Source organism: Mixophyes fleayi, chromosome 1 (genome assembly GCF_038048845.1).
Source record: "Mixophyes fleayi isolate aMixFle1 chromosome 1, aMixFle1.hap1, whole genome shotgun sequence".
NCBI classification, from domain to species: Eukaryota; Metazoa; Chordata; class Amphibia; order Anura; family Limnodynastidae; genus Mixophyes; species Mixophyes fleayi.
In genome coordinates this window covers 250,372,161-250,387,834 of record NC_134402.1, presented here as the reverse complement: position 1 = coordinate 250,387,834, position 15,674 = coordinate 250,372,161, and the positions used below count along the sequence as shown (strand labels likewise).

At 35.6% G+C, this 15,674-nt stretch overlaps 1 protein-coding gene across 29 annotated transcripts in view; it reads left to right on the top strand.

Moving 5' to 3' along the window:
- The window catches only part of PTPRD (protein tyrosine phosphatase receptor type D), a 1,423,918-nt gene that overhangs the window by 1,309,829 nt on the left and 98,415 nt on the right, over positions 1–15,674 (top strand). For 14 of the 29 annotated variants that reach the window (XM_075209482.1, XM_075209417.1, XM_075209461.1 and 11 more), the window contains 3 exons: positions 244–437; positions 9,061–9,087; positions 10,578–10,695. The exons of 7 other annotated variants lie outside the window; for them this stretch is intronic. In XM_075209482.1, the coding sequence (XP_075065583.1) occupies positions 244–437; positions 9,061–9,087; positions 10,578–10,695 (339 nt within the window). The remainder of the gene's footprint in view (positions 1–243; positions 438–9,060; positions 9,088–10,577; positions 10,696–15,674) is intronic. 8 more of the 29 variants (XM_075209451.1, XM_075209490.1, XM_075209471.1 and 5 more) reach the window with 1 other exon arrangement.

Sequence of the window (15,674 nt, the reverse complement as noted above, 5' to 3'; positions counted from 1 at the left end):
TTTCAACATAAGTGCTTTGAATTTTCAAAGCATACTCCTTGGCTTTTTTACATTTTTACATGTTTTTCTCTTTCTCAGATACCCTTTTTTTCTTCCATTTTTGCATCAGTCATGTTTTTTGATCTTTTCAGTAAATAGTAGGAAATAATGGTGTGGAATTTTTATTGTTTGAATCAAGATCTTTTTATTCAGTGGGTGGGACCAGTGGCAATAATTTTGTTTTATCAAATGATGTTGTTCCAGTTCCTAGTGGTCCTCCTCGCAAAGTCGAGGTTGAGGCTTTGAGCTCGACATCTGTTAAAGTGTTCTGGCGCTCACCTGTGTCTAACAAGCAGCATGGCCAAATACGTGGCTACCAGGTGCATTATGTGAAGATGGAAAACGGAGAGCCCAAAGGCCCACCCATGCTGAAGGACGTTATGCTGTCTGATGCACAGGTAAAAAACAGGCTTTTACTAAGCTATAATATAACTTTATTGTCCCATGCTAAAGAAAGTCATACGGAATATAGTCATGTCATGTACACTGTGTATGCATTTGTTTTTATTTAGTATTTAAATACAGCGTGGCAGCAGTTCAAGTTGTTCAAGACCATTGGAATTTTGCACAAAACAAATACTTAAAAATGGAATAAAAAAGTGAAAAAATATATTAAATAATATTTCTGCCAAGTTTTACAGGGTATAGTCTCAGCACAAATATATAAGGGAGTGGAATAAGTAAGCAAAATTGGGATGTGTATGCCTTATACTAAAGGTGTCGTATCCTTAGAACCAGAAAATGATGTATACAACAAGTATTTCAAAAACAATGTATTTTGCCATAAATAAAATTCATATACTTGTGCTAATACTGAAAAAATTTCAACTAAAATTGGTGAATTGTAAACAAAACTTTCAATCACCGTCATTACATTAGAGATCTCAACAATAGTCAGTTTGTTAGAGGTAGACTCTCTTTTTTTTTTAGGTTATTCACAGCAAGCAATAAGGTTACAGTAAAAGTTCCAAGTAATAAAAGATCTCACAATATAGACAGTGTCTCTCTAGCGCTGGTTATGGCACGGACGGAACCTCGGTCCACAGGAAAAAGACATACCCGGAATAATGGTGTGATGTGAACTTGTAAATAAAGGACCTACACGTTTCACCATGCAGCTTATTCAGGGAACAATGCATTGTGTAGTATGTAGGAGAAAGTCCTATTTAAATCTCACAGCTGTATAGGTGCAAATGATTGCCTTACAATTGGTGCCATGTCTTTCGTTGTAGAAGTAGGTTGAGTTACCATGGAACCCTTGATGTTTAAATTTGTAGATTGAGCATCAACGCACAAAATAAGTTAATGACTAGCTTCACAGGACAGTAAAAACCTGGATAGATCTGCAGACATTAGACAGCGTGGTTCATAATATAAACAGCAAAATATGTAATGTGATATTAGGTATAAGCCTGCCATGAAAATAAGATAATAAAATAAATATAAAAATAAAAGTAAAATAAAGCGATGGTAAAGTGTAATGTATTGATGTGGAGGATGTAAAATTTAGGAACAAATGCTCATGGCTAAAATATAGAATGTGCAGAATGAACCTGCTAATAATGTTTTAAGCATCATACTTATTGCCTGAGTACTGTGTTCAGGCTGTTTAGCTGAAATAGTAAAGTGGAGGACATAGATGGACCCTTATTGGGGTCTGTGAAACTAGAAAATGGTCTTTTTCGGAGGTTTTTGAAGTTGAAGTGTGAACCTAATGTAAGCAAGTCAGGGGAACTTATTAAGTAAGTCAGAGTGACACCTTGGTATTTCTTGATCTGTCATTGTAATATTCGAATATATATTGAAAGTGCAATGTAGTGATAGTGTAGGTTTGGAATGATGAATTTCCTGAAAGGATGTCTATAGTTGGAAATATAAAGGCCCATATTGATTAATAATGTATGATAGAGGCAAGTTCGAGGTCTAAATTCACACCGTTTGGGGCAGTTATCCATTGTGCCTCTTCTATAGCTATTTTAGCTACATAGTCCCTTCCTCTCCATGATTTGTTGACTCTTTTGATACCAGTCTATTTGAGGTTTGAAGGATTGTTCTTGTGAACTTTCGTGAAGTTTTCAGGAACACTATGTGTATTTAAATTTCTTTTTATGTTCCTTACAATTTCCGCAATTCTTATTTTGAGATTTATGGTAGTCCAGCCAACATATTGGTACCAACCCGGATATTCCAATCAGTAGATGACTAGATTTGTGTCACAGTGATAAGTATTTTTTTCTTTAATAGGGAAGATGTTTTGAGTGGTGTGTGGCCTAAAATTAGTTACTGATTTGGTATTTGCATTGTCCATAGTCCTACATGCTATACACCTTGTGAAATAGAAGAAACCAGGTTGATTGTCCTGAAGCCAGGTTCCTTTTTCAGCTGTGTCCAGACTAAGCTCCAAGGCGCTCTTAACGAACGTATTTCTAAAATTGTGTGCTTTTTTATACACAATTTGCGGTTTCTGTGGTAGGATGCCTCTAAGTATGTTGTTGCCTAATTGAACATTTTATTTACAATTTACACATTTTGGTTGAATTTGTTGCAATAATAGCACAAGTATATGCATTTTATTTATGTAAAAATACATTGTCTTTGAAATACTTGCTGTATTCATCATCCTTTGGTTCTAAGGATAAGATACCTACAGTATAAGGCATATACATCCCATTTTCGCTTACTTATCACACTCCCTTATATCTGTGAGTCCCCTGTAAAACTTATATCTATACCTGTGGGTAAGGGTTACCCCTCTAGGTCAGAGCAGCACAACATCACATATATACTCCAACAGGGCAGCGGTAAGAGAACTATAGGTATACTAATATTTCTGCCTCCCCACATATGAAATGTATATTTAAAAACAGCAGGGGCACACAAAGGATTTTTAAGGGGGAGTTTCCCCTCCACCCAAAAAAATAAAAAGCGAGAGAGCTGCCGTGCGTGTGCAGCACCTCCGTTTCAGCAACACTGTACTATACAGCAGCCGCGGCGCTGTCAAATAAGCGCCCGGGACGGCGCTGTATACAATACAGCACCGCCGCGGACGCTTCTTTGACAGCGCCGCGGCTGCAGTATAGTACAGTGCAGCTATGTAGGGCACTTTTTTAGCGGAGGGGACCTAGAAACCCGCCCCTCTGCGTGCGCCCCTGAACAGAGCCTAATAAAGTCACTTCCAAAGAGAAAGTTACCTTTTGTCTAGAAAGGTACATTATGTCTGTTTATGTAATCAAAATTGTGATGCAGTAATAACACACATTTTTCCAAAGAGGTACGGTGTCTTGGAGCCCTTAAAGGGATATCCTGGTTTCATAATAAATACTGAATATTCCACATAGGCTAACCATTTTACAAATGAATGTAATATCTGTCTTCTTTCATTTGTTGCGCTGTATGATAATTTCTCTAACACCTGCGTTCATATGGTTTAAATAATAACCCTCTTGACTGCTGCGGTAACATGGTGTACTAGTGGCGTGACCCGTATATCTCCTTTCCAAGCTTTTCAAATGTTTATCTATAAAGCTGTTGTAAACAACAAAGGAAAGACCAACTCAGAGATTGTGACCAAGGAAATAAGGAGCTTGGTAGGGACATTAAAGAAGAACTTGTTATAGTATTATATTTATAGCTAACCTCCTTCTCCCAACTGGCTGAGTAACGGCAGCTGACAGCTTTGTGTCACTGGCGGGTCAGTAAAGTTCAAGTAAGAAATAGCAGCAAAACCACTCTGGATTTCAAGTCCTCTCATGCATTTAAATGTAACAGAATTTCAGGAGTGCAAAGGCAGAGTACATAACATCTAAACATATTGTCACTCACTCCATATACATTCTTTCCTAGAAGAGTCTTAGTGACATACCTACCCAATGTTTGTCCTCAAGTTTCTCATGGGAGTCACAAAGATACTGTGCTGATGTCCGTGGGGTTCTTGACATCATTTTTACTTGTATAGTATTTTTAGGTGTGTTTTTTTCTATATCTCTTTTACCTAATAATTAAATACTTAATTGTTGTACATCAGTGATAGTTCTTCTTTATCACAGTGCTCAGCTTAGAAGGTTTTCTTCAGTTCCATATCATTCCTGCCCTACCAGTATGTTAACATGGTATTATGCAGACAGGCAGGTTAGTATAGTTTCACACTTGTTTTTTTGACACTGGCTTCAGCATTACTTCTACTTCTTATGTTCTGGTTTGGGTAACTACATTTTGTAAAACTTGAAATTCTGTCTTCTTGTATTAGACCTTCACTGTACCAGGAGTGGTTTTTTTTTTACACATAAAGAGCTTAATTGTGATAATTGATGATACAGATATTGCCTAATATAGTACATTTGTCAGTTGAAAGATGAAAGAAGCTATACAGGTTCTGTTTTATGTATAATTCTATAAAGTCAAACTGTATTCAATGCATTACCTAAAAAAACTAAACAGTGGAATTGTGCTTAATTACAAGTTCCACGGAACAGATTAACCCTATCGGTACAGAAATCAAGCTTAGTGCTTACTCTTCCTGGAATGACTAAACCATAATAGTAGGCTTTTTATATATAATACAGAACAATAAGCTAAATACATTTGTCACCTAATTTTTCACTATAGAGTTGTATAACATAAATGTGTGGTTGAGTTTTACCTTCCTTTCATAGTAAGAAACCAGCAGAAAAACATATATCCATAGAAATACTAGAAGTACTAGGTGAAGAAAAATAAATCTCACAACAATAGTGAATTTGTAGTATCGCTGACCACAGTCATGTATTTGAACCCACATGTCTGTATAGAGCATTCCCAGTAGACTGCCAGATTTGACCATCCCATTAGATGTTGATCTGGATTGACTGTCCTCTTAGACCCATTCCTGCTGTTATATTTGTGCCCAGTTATTAGCCAAAAACTTAAATGGACATGAAAATTGCAGCATGTGTTATACTATTTCAACAATTTCAATTTATGTTGAAAGGGAATTGCTGCTTTCCAGATAAATGCTTATTGGCAGTTATTTGTGACTGAGATTAGAATACCAAGCAGCTGCTCAGGAGGCTTCACAGTCCTAGCCTTTGCATTATACTCCAAAAACATACTGGTAGGTTAATTGGCTGCTATTAAATTGCCCTTAGTCTTTCTCAGTCTGTGTGTGTGTCTGTGTGTGTGTTAGGGGATTTAGATTGTAAGCTCCAATAGGGCAATGACTGATGTGAATGAGTTCTCTGCACAGCGTTGCGCAATTAGTGGCGCTATATAAATAAATAGATGATGATGATTATTATAAGCACCCCAAAGGCAACAGCACTTTCTGTCCCCTCCCAGAAGAATAGCCCTTTGTTCTTACAGCTTACAGCACACCTAACCTCTGCAAAGAATTATTTCTTTATTATATTATAAATATATATGATAATTATGCAAATATTTTAATGTGATTGTCTATTTTTTTAACAAATGATGTAAACAGGGAAAATCGTTTATTTCTTGATAAAGGGCAGTGACTAGAGATTGGCTTTCACATAAATATGGCAGCACATTCAAGAAAATACAACACTACAGAGTTTTTTCTCCTCTTCTACAAAGTATCAATATTTTGTGTTGGTTTATTTTAATTGAACGCATAAACCATTATGCCAGATATTTTTTAGTTTGATATATTGAAATTCCCAGTCATAGGCTTACTTTTCCTTTAGACCTTGATTAGTCCAAAGCCTATTCTGATTGCATGGACCACTCTATTTAGTTTGATTAAATGTAAGCTGTTAAAATGAATATAATGTTCTTATTACATTAGATAAATGAAAATTATTTATTATATGAACTATATTGTGTTTTGTTATGGTACCTCTATTTCAGTATGCTTTTGATGTAGTGCATTATACAACCTGCAGGTGTCACTGTTGTAATTCAGGTAGAGCAAGAATTTTGTCAGTGACAAGGCCTAATGTAATTAGTAATTATACATCACCCAGGGATAGTACTAATACTCTGTTTCAGCAGTGGCGGATCCAGGAGGGGCAGAAAGCTAGGTCCCAACCTCTGATCAAAATGGGAGTGGGTGGGGCTAAACACAAGCGGAAGGTGGGGCTAAATGCAGGCCAGCCAATCAGAGTGGTCCCAGTCGCCGATCAAAACGGGAGGGGCGGGGCCCATCGCGAGCGGAAGGTGGGGTTTAACACGGGTCAGCCAATCAGGCTAAAGGAGGGGCGTGATTATGCAAAATCACCCCCCCTAAACATAAAGTCTAGGTCCGCCCCTGTGTTTCAGTCTGCTTTGTTAGTGATACAAAGTGATACTTACTTTTAAATAAGGTATCCTCACACTGCTGGACTTTTCTTGTAGAGATCATTCAGAAAAGCGTAAAAAAGGAATGTTCTTGATTAAGAAATATAAACAGTCTTTGTGTAGTCAATGAACCAATACAATCCAGCCAATAAAATATGGAAACACATTTTCGCACCAATGATTTGGATACTTTATAATTGAAAAAGGGTCATGAATTTAGGTGAGAGTAAAGAAGCAGAGAAAATATAATACAGCTTTGTCAAACTGTATATCAAAGAAGTGGAGTAACCAGTACATTGTAGCATTTTGTTAAGATATCTCAGAGAAAATGGATTACTGCATATTTTTATGAACTGAATATAATGTTGTTATATCCACTAAAAATTAAAAATGTCCTAAAAATTTCAAAACAAATACGTAGATCATCTTAAATGCCAATCTTAAATACAGTCAAAGGGGTATTTATATAAAATTGGAGGAAGCAGAAAGTGGAGATAAACTGTCCATAAAATAGAAGTAAATTATTTCCATATTCCATTAAAAAATAACATTTATATATTTTGTACCTCTAACTTCCCACAATTTTGTTTTACTATTCTTGTTTTTGCTGTAGAATAGAAAGTTAAATTACCACAAATTAAAGTGTAATTTCCATCCACTTTCTGTTTCCTGCACTTTTTTTGTCAACAATCATTTTCATTGATTCTTTTTTCAAAAAGTAGGGATACTGAAAGCAAAAAAATAGGGGGATAATATAAAAACCGGAAAAGGATGGGGTGGGGAGTACAAGTAACACAGATACATTATCCAACATAGGTAGTTATCCAGTGATAGTTATAGGTTTAAGTGGTTTGTGATTGTTTTATATTTATATTTCTGTTGTATACTATGGTTCATTCAAGTTGAGTGGTGTGCCGACTGAGTTGTTGTTTGGCTGATTATTCAAGGAGTCTAATTTTTCCATTTCAAAACTGTATACTGGATTTTAGCTACTACCTTACTAATATTCGGGATTGAATGATTTTTCAAATTTTGGAGCTATTGTTGCTATTGGTATATGGCTTATTAAATATCTGTTATGTTGTAAAATTTGAGGTGGGTAAAGATGTAAAAGTGCTATGTCTGGAGAGGGTGTTACTGTTGTGTCAACAACCTTGCTAGCAAGAGTTAAAACCTCATTCCATAATATTTGAATGGTTGGGCATTTTCAAAAGACATGTATGACATCTCCAACTTCATTACAGTTGCGGCAACAGAATTTTGTTTGGTTAGTCCACATTTTATGGAGTCTGGCTGGAGTTAAATACAGTGGGCCTGAATTTTAAAACGCACTTAAATTGGACATATGCACATCTGTATTCAACTAGGATCGAACCTGAAGATACCTCTTTTGTTAAATGCGAATCTAGGTGTGCTCTGCTCTAACAGACAAGACACAGCAAGATATGTCCAATACATAAGTGGTATATAAAATCCCAAAAGAATGCACAGAAAAAAAAATAAAAGTATTCAATGGGGAGTTCAATTGACAGCTTTAGAATAACGCGGGCAGCTCAGTGTTGAAATTACCGTGCTAACGGTAATAATGCAAACTATTACTGTAGTAATGGTAATAGTGTGCAGGCTGCGTAATTCTCAAGCATATAATTAATTGAATGTTGTTGTGTTAACTGGCATATAGTCCGGTTCTAGACATGTGCAGAGATTTTTTGCGCAAAATATGACGTGCATCTGCGTGTACGTTTCTTAATGAATCAAGCCCTGTATATTTCATAGTTTAATCAGCATCTCAATATGATGTAAGCATTTAAAGATTTGACGGGCGTTTAAAAAAAATATGTTCCCATTGATCTGAGTAGGTCTTCTCCCTACCTTTGCTTCCTTCACCTTTATAGAATCCCCCCCATAGAGCTAGCAGTTGCTCTACAGCTCCCAGAATGTTTTGCCAGTAATTATAACTAAACAGCATTTACAGAGCCACACATTGTCTAAAGTTAGTATCGGGTACATTCATAGATAGAACTACATGAAGTCATTCTTTGTACAGAACTTAACATAAGCAGTGATAAACTTGTGCTAAAACATCCTAAGTTCCAGTTTTATGAATGCTCTACTTTCCCCACTGTCTGGTGCTCCAGTGCATGTGGCGTCTTATAAATCAACAACAATAATAATAATACTGCAGGTTTGAGCACACAAAAGTCAGGTATAGCTGGAGAGAGCAATACAGTATTTTCAAAATAACTACAATAATTATTGTTAAAAAATAACGTAACACATTATTTTATGCAAATGTATTAAAAGTGTACCAAAGCTGCATTTCTACTTAGGGAAGGAGGGAAACTCTGCCCCCTCCTTAAAACCCCAGTGGGCTGCTCTGTACAGAATTTATTCTTCGTACTACATAGTGGATCACACAGCTGTGACTGAAATCCTGGGACATTTTAGTGGGGTGTAAGCATGAAGACCAATGAGAAGCCGCATTCAAAGGATGTTGCGGCTTCTTATTGGTCCCCTGTTCACACCCTTGATTTGCAACCACTTTAAAGGGGTGATTAGAAATGTTCACCACTTTAGGTGGTAATGCAGCTCTAAAATCTATATTTATGAATTATATGGGGGTCAATAATTTAACTCCCTTATTGGGAGGATGGGAACATCAAGGGGTTAGATAAACCCCTAAGTGCACAAATGGTTCTTTATGTATTTTTTTTATCTTTCTTTTCCACCTTCTTTACTCTTAAACAGTGGGAATATGATGATACTGCCGAACATGTGAGTAATGTGGACTTGCTGGTTTTAAAGTGTTTTCTTTTCAGCGTGCCGTGTGTTTTATTTGCACAGATGCATGCACTAACATTCCACATTGGTTTTGTGTTTGACTATTTCCATTTGGCATGATGATATATCATTGTAAAAATTGTGAATAAACAAAAAAGTGCAACTGCAAACATACATGATACATGATATTGATAGAATGGCTGCTGTTTGAATGGCTGCTACTAATGTTGCTTTGGTTATGCTGCAACTTTGATATATAGAACATGGATTGGCCTGGCTTTTATAAGTCAAACTTTGGCAGATAATTTGCGACAATGTGAACATATTATTTTGTTTTACAATGCACTATCCTAAAGCTGTGTGCATTTTGTTTTATTTGGGCAACCTGAGTGATGCATGATTCCACTCAATACAGAAATGTTCAGTTTTTCACAGCAAGGGGTAGATTTACTAAAACTTCTAAAAAAGGAAAAATGGAGGGGTAGCCCATAGCCACCAATCAGATTCTAGCTATCATTTACTGGAAAGTACTAGATAAGTGATAGCTTATGTTTGATTGGTTGCTATGGGCAAAACCTTAGAAGCTTTAGTAACTCTACATAAAAATGTTTACATCTTTTATGAAAATGTGTGCAATAATCTACTGGAAAATTAGTGATAAAAATATTACATACACATCAGCTAAGAGAACCCAAAACTATATTTATTAGATATGAAATGTGATATTTGCTACATATATATATGGGTTTGGTTTTTTTTTAAAACAAAAACAACCCAAACATATATGCGAATGTTTATAGAAAAACATATTGCATCTAAGATGGTTAGTTGTTACCATGTCAAATGAGTATGAATAGATGACCATGACACATGACACTGACCATGAATAGTACAATCACAGAGTGTAAAATATAATCTTCAAGCTGAGGAAACCACTGTATTTCCAGCTGTTGTTGAAGTACAGTTTGCTGGCTGTTCAGCAACTGCCGGAGAGCTACCAGTTGTTTAAGCTTGAAGGCAATGTCCACTGTTGATCATAAAATGAAAATGGACTTTTGAAAACGATACGTCTTAAAAAAAGACATATAAAATGGCTTTATGGGACAATGATCAGTTCCACACATTATAGTATTGTATTTCCTAGGTCTAATTCTTTCTATATAATTATACTTTAATGTACATCACTGTAGAAAATATTGGTGTTATAGAACATACACAGACATCATATACATATATATATATATATATATATATATATATATATATATATATATATATATACACTATTATATACGTATATACATATAATATACACTAATATAAGAAAAATTAAGCTAATAGTTAGTAGATACCTATATTTGCTTGTCGTGCAGGAACTTTTACGTTATAGATAATAGGAAAAGGAAACAAGATGGGCAGGAATGTATTAACAAAAGAAAGTAACAATAGATTTATGAGTGACTTTTCCTTTCCCTTCATTTCAGGAAATGATCATCACTGGATTGCAGCCTGAAACGGCATATGCCATCACTGTGACAGCTTATACTACAAAAGGAGATGGTGCTCGTAGCAAGCCTAAAGTTGTGTCCACACCTGGTGCAGGTAATGATCTTACTACTTAATCCTTGTCACACAGAGCTGTCACATTTAGACCTTCTCCATCTACCACAAAATACACCCATTTGTCATTGTGTTCTACATGTTTGCCATTCTACTTGAAATAACCCCAATTTTTTGAGCAAATGGCTGTGGTCTCTATAATGCATGGATTTTATCGATTGGAGTAGATATGAAAAGAGTGAACAACAAGGAGTACAAAGAAGGAAAAACATGTTTAATTGGGGCACTCTGTGATTAACAATGGTTGAATTCATATTAAAACATACATTTTATTTAACCAATTAAAATGATTACAAACAAAGTGTTCCCAAGAATTAACCTGAATATAACTTGTAGCGAAATATTAAAAATAAGTGTTGAAAAAGATAGACTGATAAAAAAAAAAATCTCATAAAATAACAGTCATGCCGCCAAGCGCTGTGTTGTTGGTTGGTAAATATATTATTTTATATAAACACCAATATATGACTTCTTATTATGTGTCTATTGAAGTCCTTAAGCTGTAACTAGCATATTAGCACAAATAAAGATGTAAAAACCACCTAGTTAGTCCATGGTTGTTGTTTTAATTCAAAACATAGATTGAATTAGTGGAATATTGACAAAATTGTCCCATGGACATACTATCTTAGAAAATATGTTCCTAGGAAAATATAAATATATAGGAAATGAATAGTATCTTATAATCACTCCTGGTGATACATAGGTTTTATACTGAAATTCACATGGGAGAGTATACAAGCCAAAAGATGCATTGCTGTTGCTCTAAGGTGTATGGGATCACTTGCATTTAATAATGACAAGTTCTCTGTCTTACTGAGCTACCTAGCAATGAAGCAATCTGGGATTAACATCACAAGACATCAATTCTAAATAGAGCTTCTATCTCCCTTTATAAATTGTGATTCAGTCCCCCATCTAAAATTTATATGATGTTAATAGTAACAGCTTCAGGCTATCTAATTAGAAATTTAGAAGGGGCGGATTACAGAACCAAACCGATACGAAGGGGGGATGTAAGGCCAAAAGAAGGCAGAAAAAGGAAACAAATGGAAGGACAGGAGGGTCCCCAATATTATCGGAGGAGACACAGGTGCCCGATGTACTAGATGATTCACTCAAGGTCATCAATTTGACTAAGAGACAACTAGATCCAATACATATTGAGGTATTAAGTCGTGACCTATCTTTTTCCCACACACAGTCCTATGACCGGTTTGAATGGGAAAAGGACTTGAACTTGTTCACCAGGAAACTTCTACTTAAAAAATGTTATAATAACCACAAGACTATGAACGACCATTACTATTCGAACTTGACTAATGAGGATGCTATACAGTCTATGTAATTGGCATTTCAATAGGATGATGAGAGACAGGCCCTATTTATTTTAGAAGACCTGGATTCCACTAAATGTGAAGATAATTATGTAACATAGGATGTCTGTAGACGGATACTATTAAAAAAGAAATCCACTTTTTATCCGGATATGTCAATCTGCCCACAGGTTAAGATTTACAGAGACCTAGGGCTAGATTTACTAAGCTGCGGGTTTGAAAAAGTGGGGATGTTGCCTATAGAACCAATCAGATTCCAGCTGTCATTTTGCAGAATTTACTAAATAAATGAAAGCTAGAATCTGATTGGTTGCTATAGGCAACATCCCCACTTTTTCAAACCCGCAGCTTAGTAAATCTAGCCCCTAGTGTCTAATGATTTGGATAAATTATTCCTTTAAAAGGTGAGATTGAGGAATTTTGGTAAGAATTTGACCAGACAGGAATCCAAGGCTCTAAGTGAAATCGAGAGTTGGGAGGACTTACTGATAAAGCCCTCTGACAAGGGTGGTAATATCGTTCTGTGGTCTGTATCAAAATATACTATTTATAGGCTTGTATACTCTCCCATGTGAATTTCAGTATAAACCCTATGTATTACCAGGAGTGATAATATGATACGAGCCATTTCCTACATATTTATATTTTCCTAGGAACATATTTTCTGAGCTAATATGTCCATGGGACAATTTTGTCAATATTCCACTAATTCAATCTATGTTTTGAAAAACAACAACCATGGACATATTAGGTGGTTTATACAACTTTATTTGTGCTAAAATGCTAGTTACAGCTTAAGGACTTCAATAGACACATAATAAGAAGTCATATATTGATGTTTATATAAAATAATGTATTTACCAATCAACAACGCAGCGCGGCTTGGCGGTATATCTGCCATTTTATGACAAAACATTTTTTTGTCAGTCTATCTTTTTCAACACTTATTTTTAATATTTTGCTACAAGTTATATTCAGGTTAATTCTTGGGAACACTTTGTAATCATTTTAATTGATTAAATAACATTTTTGTTTTAATATGAATTCAACCATTATTAATCACAGAGTGCCCCAATTAAACATGTTTTTCCTTCTTTGTACTCCTTGTTGTTCATACTAATTATACATGTATTGGGTGCACCACCTGAGATTTGATATTATCATAAGGTGTGGAGATATAATTCAGATCGGGAATGTGAATACCTTGTGCGTTGGTAATTATTCTTAGTAGATATCAAAAGAGTGCCTGGGAGCAGAGAGAATGTACAAGTGAGAGTCATAACAAGGAATGTCAGATATGCACACTAATGCTCCACTTGCAAATACTTCAGCAATGAGACTTATTGAGTTTCTGCAAATGACTCATTCTCATATCAGTATCTTACTCATGCAAAGAGGAAGTTTTAAGGTGTAAAGGAAATATACTGACATGCCCCATACTTATTGTGTATCGGACATTATTGATATTTTTCCAAAAGTTGCTTTTTCAAACAAGTGAAAGTTTCATAAATCTTCAGGATTCATGCAAACCTCTATGATGTAGATTATGCAGTAGGCATTGATTGGAAAGTCAAAGACTATTGCTCATTTGAGCTCTGCAATCCTTAAGGTTTTTGTCCCCTGAGATCCATCTATTTATAGTACAGTTTTTACAGCCATTTATTTTGTCGTCTACACATATTAGATGCAGCTAATCTAACCTATCTATTACATACCTCCCAACTATCCTGATTTAGATTACAGTCACAATTTGACGGCCCAGCTCTTCCAGTGTGCTGTGTACGCCCATGGACTTGACATACCTCCAATGTGAATTTGCTCCACATTACGTCCAACTCATAATAGGGTAGTATTTATATGTGAGGTGTGCAAATGTCTATAGTCACACCCAACTACAGAGCAGAGATGTGACTTGACAGTATTAGTCATAAATGCAAAAGTTGAATTACCTTATTTTTTACACAATATAATGTAGAGAACTGTCATATACACAAGAGAGTATCTTGATAGCATTCTTAACAAATACCCTAAAATAAACTCTAAATGAGGTACTTAAGGGTAAATTTATCAAGCTGCGAGTTTCAGTCGTGTTTGAAAAGTGGAGATGTTACCTATAGCAACCAATCAGATTCTAGCTATCATTTTGTGGAATGTATTAAATAAATAATAACTAGAATCTGATTGGCTGCTATAGGCAACATCTCCAATTTTCAAACCCGACGAAAACTCACAGCTTGATAAATTTACCCCTTAGTGTCTAACTAAGTGGTTTAGATGATATTTCCTGTGCCACATTTTACATACTGCTCTGTAAAATCTGTATCCTTTCATTATATATGTATGTGTTTAAATCAGGTAAACATTAAAATAGCCAACCAGTGGAACATTGTGAGGGGGATAGTCAAACACCACTGAAATAAAGATTCAGTTAATTAATTGGTTAATTATATTATTAGTTTGGGAATTTATTTTGTAAATTCAGGCATTTGCATATCCTACTGTTAGCAGCAAATTGATGCATGTATATATGCAGTCATGGAAATTAGTATAAAAGGAAAAGATTGTGTTGCTAAATTATTTTTATTATTATTATCATTATTATTATTAATTTATAAGGTGATACAGAGCTCTGCAGTTAGGAAAACAGGGCATAAAAAAAACATGGACATACAAGGTAGACAATATAAATACATACATGAAAGGAAAGGGTAAGGAGGGCCCTGATCATGAGAGAGCTTAAAATCTATGTGAAAATGTGGCTTAAAGTCAAAATTGGTACACTTGTGAAGGTGCAACTGTGTGAGTTGTATAGGTAGGAGTAGGGAAACCTCTAATAAAGAGGTGGATTTTTAGAGATTGCGTAAAGATTTGAAAGCTGTGGCAGAATCTGAATGGATGTGGTAGGGACTTCAATAAGTGACTTGCAGCACTGGAGAAGTCTTCTAGGTGGGAATGAGACAGGGTTTCCAGAAACACAGGTCACAGATAGATCTAAGAGAGTGTGATGGAAAGTATTTTTAGATGAGATTTAAGGTCAGGGGAGGAGAGGCAGATTTAGGTGTATGGAGATGTGGTACTCAAGGCCGAATGAGTGAATTAGTTGGGATGTGCCAGAGGTAGAGACAACGAGCGATTGGACAGGTAGAAAGTGAACTAAAAAATAACTATGTCAATAAGGTCAATAAAGGGAAGAATGTGCAGGTGAAGAGTGATCAACAGTGCGAAAGCAGCAAAGAGGTCCAGGATAATGAGTACGGAGAAGATACCTTTAGACTTTGCTGTATGTATATCATTGATCAGTTTTGTGAGTGCAGACTCAGGAGAATTTTGATTGCAGAGAGTCGAGAAGATAGTGAGAGGAATCAAAGTGAGATAGGCAGTTATACACAAGTCGCTCAAATCGTTTGGGGGCAAATAGGAGGAGAAAAATAAGGCAGAAGTTGGACAGAAAGGCTGGGGTGACAGATAGTTTCTTCAGAATTGATGAGATGAGTGTTTGTTTAGGAGTAGGAAGGAAATATGTCAGTGAAGAGAGAAAGGTTGAAGAGCAGAGCTAGATGTGGGCATGATAATACTTGAAAGAATGAACTTAGAATACATTGGGGTGTATAAGAGAAGGTTGGA